The sequence below is a fragment of the Pundamilia nyererei genome, unplaced genomic scaffold (assembly GCF_000239375.1).
Source record: "Pundamilia nyererei isolate P.nyererei 1_Seehausen unplaced genomic scaffold, PunNye1.0 scaffold00064, whole genome shotgun sequence".
In the NCBI taxonomy this organism is placed as follows: Eukaryota; Metazoa; Chordata; class Actinopteri; order Cichliformes; family Cichlidae; genus Pundamilia; species Pundamilia nyererei.
Window position 1 is genome coordinate 2,291,470 of NW_005187465.1, and position 9,990 is coordinate 2,301,459.

Here is a 9,990-nt window from a genome sequence, read left to right on the forward strand (position 1 = left end):
GCTGCTGAGGGATCCATTACCTTTAGTAGCCTCATACAGCTCCTACTGTTTCCTCCTCATGTCCTTACCAGGCATGTCTGGACAATGTTATATCATGAGTAATAATTTAAAAATACATATACATAAAACACACACATGCACACACAGTGACATTTTAGACCTTCTTCAGAATACTGTATATACTGTGGGCACAAGTTTCCATCATGGTGCTGATCCAGAATCCTTCCCTTATTATTTATTACTAGAGCTACAATAATAAAGCAATGAGGGGAAAAAACTAATAAATATGAATGTATTTATGATGATTCCATTTGTTTCACTATCCACTCTGTGTAGGGGCAAAGCTTATTACATTTTTAAACTGTAGAGATACAATAATTTTGCTGCTGTAAAATCAGCATTTTGTCTTATTTAAAATAGAAATCTAATATAATCTGTTTCTTAATGTACGTTCTTTAAAATACAGCGTGTGTTTTTTAAATATTATAATTATAATCATTATTATGTGGACATGCATATTAGATCGTTTTTTAGTGAAATATAATCCCCCCCAGAAAGGCAGGAAATGCTCTGTAACTTACTTTAAAACTAAACATGTTCCCTAAAACGGTGACAGAGCTACAGACCCATGACAGCCTTACCCAGTGAGCTAGCAGCTATGACCAGCACTACTTGTGCAGTTAGGACAGGTAATGTTTGTCGCGCTGTTGCACACACAGCACGCTCGTTTGTTTCAGTTCGTCAGTTGCCACAAGACAGCGTACCAACGTGTACGTAATAAGCTAACACTCCTGGGTGCTACACACTACAGTGTGCGCTGTACACCTACTTACTGGTTTTGTCGCATCAGTCCGTCTCTCTGAGTTAACTTGTGTTTCTCCTACAGCTCCGGACCGCAAAAAATGCGCGTGCTCTTTGTGAGCTCGTTCCCGGCTCGTAACCAGCGCGTTCTGCGATCATTGGTTAAATGTGATCATGTGACTAATACAAGTCAGATCCTTTTATTTAGCAAAACTGTGATTAATAGTTAAATATTATTGTTGAGGGGCACAGACAGGACTCCGCACGCACACACACATATAAAAAGAAATAATAATAAAAAAAAAACAAAAAAACAATTGCCTCAACAAAAGGGCACTTTGGGCACCCATCAGGAAAGGGGCGGGTGCTCAAGCCCGTTCCGCCCCCCCCTCTGCACGTGCCTGGTGGCTGTGGTGGTGCTTCCTCAGATTCAGTAACATTAGCAGTGGTGGAGGCCAGCAGGTGGAGAAAGGGGAGGCAGGAGGAGAGACCCAGGCGGCCGCCGGTCTGAGTGTCAGGTGAACTGAACTTCAGGTAAGAAGTTATGACCTGCAGTCCATCTGGGTCAGATATAAACAAAGTTTAGGTGGAGTTTATTTTCGTTTTGCTGACTTTTTACAGTCAGTTACAATAACTCTTACTGCGTGCTAGCTAGCATGACGGAGTTTCTATACAGCTGGGTGGGTGCTTTGATGGTACTAATAGTGAACTTTATTTTATTCATAAGGTTAGTTAGTAGAGTTGCCAACCGTCCTGTAAAAAGACTGAATCGTCCCGTATTCAGAGAAAATATTATGCGTTTCGTATTGAGGTGAAAAGGAACAGTTTGTCCCGGACTTCAGCTAGAATAAAAAAAGACACAAAGCTGGAGTTATTCTGTCATTACGCTGCACAGTTGCCTCTTCTTCTCTCATTCTCTCCCCCTCTCTCGCCTGTTGCTACTTCAATCATGAAACGATCAATGATCCGCTGATCGTTTGTTTATCACCAACTTTGCACCAGAAAGAGGAAACCGCCGGATGTCGCGTTAAACAACAGCAGCACGTTTAAGCTTGATCAGCTGTTGTTAGAATGTATTTAGTATTACTTTCTGGTAGCTGATGTTTGCTGGAGCCACAGCTGTAAAAGCTGCTGGCCATGATATCGGTTTGTATATCTGGTGAGAGGGAAACATGCAGATGAAACCAGGAGATGTCCTTACTGAATCATCAGAGCTGAGCAGGGGATGGAGAAACAGGTTTACCTTTTAGGTGACATGAATGAGTTGAAGGGAAGTTATGAACTGTTTCTGAGAGACAAATAACACCAGGATCCTTTTTTTATGTAGCTGACAGCTGGTAACTGTGCAGGGGCGGGTCTAGCAAAGTTTTGCCAGCGGGGCCAGGTAGGGCATTAACAGGGAAAGGGGGACACAAAGAAATACTTTCTTATTCTCATTTAAAATGTCTAGCTTTTAATAAATGATTATCTGAAGCTTACAACCAAAGTTTTTATCTGGTGTAAAATGTATAGAAATCATATATATAACATCAAAGCAGCTGGAATCCACAGCTGTGTGTGTTCATGGAGCTTACATTTTCACCTGCTAGACATCACTACCTGACAAGTTTAACTGTCTTCAGAACATTGCAGAGGCCTTATTGACAGTATTTGGTTCTACATATCTGTGTAAGCAGATTTTCTCACATGAGTGTCCTCAGGTAGCCGTCTGAATGCTGGACACTCGGAGACCCGTGTCTCTGAGTGGGAGACCAGAGATCACATTAACATGTGTGTCTCTGTATTAACAAACATGCCATATCGGCCCAGTTTATTTTTCTTATCATTGTTGTGAGGAGACAATAAATAACATTTGTATTTTCTGTTGTATAGTTCATTTGCTGTTATGGATAAAAAGTGTCTTCTTTTTTTTTTTGGTTTCATCTGTGAACAAATATAATTCTATAAAGTGGTTCTATATAGTGTGTAACCGTTAATATAGAGCGTTATTAAATTTATTGCTAATGCAATCATATGGCACACTGACTTCTGAGGAAATTTTAAATGGCACTCGTCATCAGAAAGGTTGCCTACCCCTGGATTACAGTAAAAACACTAATGCAGTAATCAGGAAAGTGAGCAATCAAGAGTGCAAACTGTGTTTTAATGAGATCAAGATGAAAAGTGCATCAACTTCTATCTTTAGCTGTGAAGTATGTGGAAAAACTACAGCACTGTATAAAAACAATGAGAAAAGTTAACGTGGGTGGAGTAAGTTATTCTGCAGTAAGAGTAGTGAGAATGACTTTTCTGATGTGAGAATTGCACTGAAGGCAAAGAAAAAAAAAAGTAATACAACTGGCAGATATGTAGATTTGATCTGTTTTTATTACATTCTGTGGTTTGAACACATAAGTGGTTACAACAAAAATATTAATTTACGTAACAGCTCCAGGGATGACAACAGACAGTGCCTGTGGCAGTAATTTCAGTAATATTAGAGTGCAAGAGTCCAAAAGTGTTCTCATCAAGCACAAACAAGAACACGCTGATGCTTTTTCAGCAGTGACAACAAACTCGGTGTGTTGTGACATCTCATGTTGTAAATATGGTTACTTGAATATTTTGTAAAAATGTGATGAAAACTTGTTTGTCTTTACTGGTCTGAAATGTCATCCTCACCATGAAAGACTGAAATATGATTATATGAAATATATTTGTTCAGCGTTATTGTTATCATTATTTATCACCTCCAACGTAACTGAATGACCCTTTCTGAAGTACTTTTAGAGTCTGCTCTGCTAGCACCAAGTCCAATCCACTTTTTTTTTTAAAATAAACACAAATAATAGCAACAAATGTACCATTCTAATGTCAAAACTATAACAATTCCTTTTATATCACTGGGGAAAAAATTCATAAATTGGCATGAGGACATGAAAAACAACAACAAAAACAAATAAATACAAATCTGAATGAAACAGGGTCCCAAACAAAAGACGTCTTTGGATCTCTTGGTCCAGCAACCAGCAGAAACATGAGAGCGAAGGAACGAAAGTAGGCAGCAAAAAAAAAGTACAAACGAAAAGAACACAATGCCATTTAGAAACTGAACTAGAGGAATTTATTCTGCACTCGTTTTTGTTAATCCAAAACTCAGCATTTCAGCACTGAAATTATAGACAGATATATTCTATATGTAATGCCCTGGGCAACCCGCGCAGCTTAAAACAACGTGCGCGTTTGTTACGAAGAGCCTTTGGCCTGATTTTGTTTAGACAGGTCTGAAGATAATGCAAGAAGAAGGTTGTATCAACAAAAGCAAAGTATTCTCCCGGTTCCTGGTTCAGTTGAAGCCAGTTCAATAGTTCAAGTATATAAAAATAAGGAAATATCATATTTAAATGAAAGACCTCAAGTGCTACTTGACCATCGTTGCTACCCGCATTTAAGTGAACAATGAGATAAGACACTATTTCAATGACAAATCGTACTGCGATGACAAAAAGTCATCACCGCACATGCTCAGAGGTCAGTGTACGTGACTGGGGTGACGCCGTGAATTAGAAGCGTTGGACCCAATTCATTGGTCACTGCTTCCAGCTGAGCTAGAAACACCTGTGACTGGCTGCGTTGTGAAGGAGGTTGAGGTAAATACAGGAAGCGAACGGTAGCTTGCGAGCTGTGCTCCATCAACATGTGGTTCACTGCTGACAAGAAGCTCTTGGACGGAGCTTGTGCTGGCTCTGCGGTGGGAGTGTGGTGCTGCACCACAGAGTCCCACGGCACGATCTTTATCGACGCCCTGATCCTCAGCTTCCTCAGCAGCTCTCGAAAGGTCTCTTCGTTGACCATCCATCCCTGGTCGCTGGAAGCAGTTCCCACGTTGAGGAAAATTCTCATTTTTGCATGCCGCCATTTGTTGGACATGTTGAGTACGCAGGCCATCTGCAGCAGAAAGAGGCTGCACACGTCCTCGTAGTCACGGCTGCCCGGCTGGAGCAGGTTGAGCGGCCACACGTCTATAATCCGCTCCGAGCCGTCAACCTTGCTGTCTTTATCTTCTCCCTCTAACTGGAAGAAATACCGACCCAGGCACACGCTCTTGTTCATTTTAATGGCGTCAGAAATTATCCCAACGTATTCCTCTGGTGCGAGCCACCGCGGGCTTTCTGCATCCCGGACGGGGGGGAAATGAGCCTGCAGTGAAGGCAGGTCAACCCCAAAATTAAATTCATCCTCGCCGCCTCGTTCCACTGCTGTGTCACAGAAGGCAGAGTCCTGCAGGAGGAAGTCCTCAGGAGTGCAGCTGTCATAGAACCCCAAAATCAGCATGTTGGGCTTCATGCCACCTTTTAGAGGAATGTAGGAGTCAGCACATAAAGTAACGTCACACTCTGGACTGAATGCAATCACCAGAAAAGCGAGGAGACAAAAATGAGCTTACCTAGGCCTGTGATGCGAAGCAGATGCTGAGTTCCCTGTCTGACAGTAGGAGAGAGTGTCAGGTCAACAAAGGCCTTCACCCCAAGTTTATCAACTAGGCTCATCCAAAAGTTGTACTGCTGCTGGACTGGATCTGAAGGCAAGGTGTCTAAAACACAGAGTAGACAGAAAAATACATTCACCAAAACTAAGCTGAGAGCTTCATTTAATAGATGCAATTTCATCAAGGAAATGGTGAGTGGTAAATGGACTGGTTCTTATACAGCACTGTCCTGCTCAAGCACTTAAAGTGCTTTATGCAACATGTTTCATTCACCCATTCATAAAAGCATGTTTTTCTATGTCTAAGTGCTTTCTATCTGATATTCACACACATCCACACTCAAACATCTGGAGCAACTCAGCTGGAGCCTCTCCAAGATGCCACAGGATGAGTCGAACCCTGGTCAGGTCCCCAGGCTATCGCAGGGCTAGCACATAGAGACAGACAACCATTCACACTCACATTTGCACCTATGGGCAATTTAGAATAATCATTGTAGCAAACCTAACCCACACAAACATCAGAACATGCAGACTCCACGCAGAAAGGCCCCAGCAGGATAGTGGATTGTGGCAGTATGGATTAAGGATTGAATAAAAAGAAATGTAGTTCCGCAAGGCCAAATCAATAAGGAGCTAATTATCTATCTGAACCCTCAGTTTGAAGCTACTGTGCCACAGGAAAAAAGTCAAGTGCAAAAGCTCCTGCACATTAAGTCCCCACAAGGAAACTTTTCATGATGGTATGTGGGATCAGGCCTGTCAGAGCTCATATGAATCCTACAACTTACAGATGACTGCAAGTTGATTCATAGCGTCAGGCTTTCCAGGCACAGGACATCAAAAGGTAGGTTTTAGCTATAAATACACAATGTTTCAGCACTACAGGTAACAAAATGCTTTGGTACGAATTAGTCACAGAACCCAAACAGTGCAAAACTGATACTGAATGTGAGTATCTGAGGCCTTCAAACAACAGCAGCAGCAACTTCAGTTAAGTCATAAGCAAAACCACAACGATAAGAGTAATTTAATACTGTTAGCTGCAGACGGCCATAACACGCCACCTAATGAGCATTACCCAGATCTCCCAGCTGCACATGACCCAGCACATACAGTCCTCCCTTCTTCAGCTGATTTACAAACAGGATGAGCTGGCTGGAAGAGCGGGGGTTGGCCACCATCAACAACACCTGCGGCCTCCAGAACTTCACGTGGTCTTTCCTCACATCCAGCATCAGCAGATACTTGCGCACCTAAAAACCAGAGCGGATAAAGAGAAGCGAAACTATTGAGAAACTGTAGTGCATGCTGGACTTTGTGTGTATGAGTGCGAGTGACTGTGTCCAGATAACCTGGTGGAAAATGAGAGCCTGGCTGATGTAGCCCCAGCTGCTAGTGGGCGATCTGTAGTGGAGGAAAAGCAGCAGCAGTAGGAGGAGCACGATGCTGCCCGAGGAGTACACGGGATTGATGACGAACATCATGGCCAAACAGCTCACAATCCCCAGCAGGCAGGTGTGCCAGGAAAAGAGCTGGAAGGTTGGTCTGTTAAACACACACACAGACAAGACATAATCAGCAGGAGCGGATGGATATCACTTATATGGCAATACATGTTTAGCTTTTGTAGTGTCACAGAACAAGTGTTTTCTTATGTCCTTCCAGAATTGATTAATTGATTACACTTTCATGGTACCATAGCACAATGTTAAATGTAGGCACAGAAGGACCAAAATGCTCTCGGGCTGTGATATTTACAGTCCTGTTACTAAGTGCTTTCAACTGCTTTGCGGTCACAATCAAATCTATTAACCATTTGTTCTCTGAAAATGTCAGACGTTTTTTGAAAAATTACCATCACATCTTTCTTGTCAACACAGACTCCTAACAATTAAACAATAACCTCACGATAATACAGAAAAGCAACAAGTTCTCACATTTGCAAACCTAAAATGTTTTTCACTTTTGCTGGAAACCAATCAGATTATAACCAAAATCAGCTAATGCAGTGACACATTATTGCTGCAGCTTCACTGCAACTTATCCTCCTGCTGAATTCATGCTAATATGATGAAGCTTGCTGTTGTCTGTTAATGTGACGACATTGTAGGTTCCACAATGTCAACAATGAGTTGCCGCTGACAGAGGTCAGCAGACACCACACAAGTTTTTATTGTTCTTTCACTACTGGTTGATCAGTATTTATTACGACTCTACTTAAGATATTTTGCAGAATTTAAAACCTTAAGCATGAGTTAAGCATTTTAGTCATTAACATATGCATATTTTGAAACTAGACATCACAAGCAAGGTGTGGCTCTGAATCAAAAAGCACTGGGCACAGCATGATAGTGTGGTAGCAACTTTTTACACATATAGTGCTTTATCAGCTGTTTTACACTAAACAGGGCTACATTTTATAACATGAACACTATGCTAACTTGCACATTAAGTCAAAAGTTTAAGTGTTTAAAAGTGTTTAATGAGGTGATTAATCATGCAAGTAGTAAGGTTTTGGGTCCATACGAGTTAACCTTTAAAAAAAAAAAAATCCTAGTTTAAAGCATTCGTCCATTGGCTCCATTTTTTTTTTAACCCAGAGGCTACAGCCATCTTTTAATATACAGTCTGTGCTCATTACCTGAAATTTGGAGCTGATGCCCACTCAAGTGCCAAACAGGCCAAGTCAACTGCAGCGTAGGCAAGTAAGTAGAAAACAGTCACCAAACCTGCTATCGCATTGAGCTCCCCTGCAAACACCACGCACTGCAACAAGCCACAAACTACAGGTTAGTCAACCAGTTCCAATTTCAAAAACAGGGACCTGCGGGCTGCAGGAACTCACCTGTGTCAGGCCCCAGGTGAACAGCACCGCCACCCAAGGATTTCCTGAAGCTGATGTGATGGCAGCTGGGGCTAATGGCAAGCCTTTGAGGAAAACCATTAAAGTTTCATAATTAATCCCATAAGAAGTATAAAAAAAATATTTAAAAAAAAAAAAGGATGAGCCTTACCAAAGAGGTGATCCAGAGCAAGAGCATGCAGGATACGGGACGCTCCTATCATGGCACACATCGCTGCTGACAGTGAGGCGCAGTATATCCCAATAGTGACAAATGGTGGCCATAAGTTGATCCGTTGCAAAAAGCCATAATCTTGAATCAACAGGGTCCTGAAGAAATATGTTTGTTATCATAACTCAAACTTCTTATTTGTATGTCATTTATATTTGATAAGCCATTCCGACCTGTCACAGGTGGCGCTGATCATGAGGAAGAGCAGGACGTAGACGATGAAAGTGTAACTGACGGCTATGATGGTGCCTTTAGGGATTGCAACACTCGGATTCTTCAGCTCCCCTGCAGAGATGAGTGGAGTAAGAGCTGCTGTCATGAAGTGCATGTTTATGTACGTGAGACCAATTTTTGCATGTTCATACAGTATTGTGCAAAGGTCTTGAACCACCACCGATTCTTGATACTTCTCTGATAAGGAGCCAGACTATTATGTCTTAAGGAATAGTTCTCCAGGCTTTCGAAAGAGCTTTTGAAGTTTTGAATTGGCCGCTTCTTCACTCATTTACACTCCAGTAGTTGCACCTGACCATCTCCAGAAGATTGTCTTTCATAAGCCACTTCACACTGACACCTAAAAGACACCTAACTCAAGGGATGAACCAGTGTTGCGTTTACAAAAAACAGACAACTTAGCGCAGAACCAATTTTAAATTGTACCTTTAGGCACTTTGTTACCAGCAGCGTGTTGCAAAAACACATGGTAAATGGTAGAGGCGAGGCTGCCGGACACAGGCGCCACCGGGCCCTCTGACCACCACCAGTAGGCAAACACGGGGTTAGTATCTTGCCCAAGGATATTTGGCATGCAGCCAGGGTGCAGCCTGGGATCGAACCACTGACCTTCTGATTAGTGGCTGACCTGCTCTGCCACCTGAGCTACAGCCACCACAAATGTCACAGTTGTGGCAGTGCTGTAAATCTGGGTGCTTGAGGGGTGAGCATGCAGTCACGTCAGAAGCCAGACAAATGTATTTAACTAAATTCTTTATATTGTCTTTTAAACAGCGAACGTGCAGGCAGAGCCATGTGACTGTCAGAAGGAGCACGCTTCTAGTGAGGTTTCAAAGAAATCTTCAGCAAGCTCTGCTCTCCTTCACTCTCCCAATCACAGATGTGTCTGGTCTCTCTTTGTTAGCACTGTGATGTAATACACAGGACCGTCTGAGACATCAAGACTGAACATTTCTCACTCCAGGCGTTTGAGTGACATATTTCAACTTTCAGCAGAGAGCCTGATGCCATCTAAGGTTTCTGTTTTCTAAGACATCATCAGTCATTCTGGGCAGAGAATCTTATCAGTCTTTAAAAAAATGAACATTTGAACACACAATCCATCAGCCACAATAAATAAATACATATGGCCAAGATGTTGTTGTGTTCGCCTCATCTTCCCCAAGCCTAGCTGACGTTCGCTGCAAGCATGTGTCACTTAAGTGTTAAACGTGTCTGTAATGTTTTCTTCTCAGGCAGTTGCTCAGCGAGAGTCTTAATTGTTTTGAATGCACTGCGGCGCAATTCGTCCCGTCCTTGTATTCTTCAAGATGAGTACCAGTTAGTCGAGTAAATAAAATTAAAAAATAAAATATAATTAAAAACACATCACTAGAGCCAGCACAACATTAGCACATTATCAATCACAAGG

The 9,990-nt window shown here is 42.1% G+C and overlaps 1 protein-coding gene across 3 annotated transcripts in view; it reads right to left on the minus strand.

The window, feature by feature from the left end:
• Positions 1-3,150: 3,150 nt before the first annotated feature.
• The window catches only part of slc12a9 (solute carrier family 12 member 9), a 15,158-nt gene continuing 8,318 nt past the window's right edge, over positions 3,151-9,990 (minus strand). For all 3 annotated transcript variants that reach the window (XM_005735538.1, XM_005735537.2, XM_005735539.1), the window contains exons 7-14: positions 8,519-8,630; positions 8,286-8,443; positions 8,117-8,199; positions 7,913-8,037; positions 6,624-6,816; positions 6,350-6,524; positions 5,228-5,374; positions 3,151-5,132 (exon numbers count right to left, since the gene is read on the minus strand). In XM_005735538.1, the coding sequence (XP_005735595.1) occupies positions 4,306-5,132; positions 5,228-5,374; positions 6,350-6,524; positions 6,624-6,816; positions 7,913-8,037; positions 8,117-8,199; positions 8,286-8,443; positions 8,519-8,630 (1,820 nt within the window). In that variant the 3' untranslated portion in view covers positions 3,151-4,305. The remainder of the gene's footprint in view (positions 5,133-5,227; positions 5,375-6,349; positions 6,525-6,623; positions 6,817-7,912; positions 8,038-8,116; positions 8,200-8,285; positions 8,444-8,518; positions 8,631-9,990) is intronic.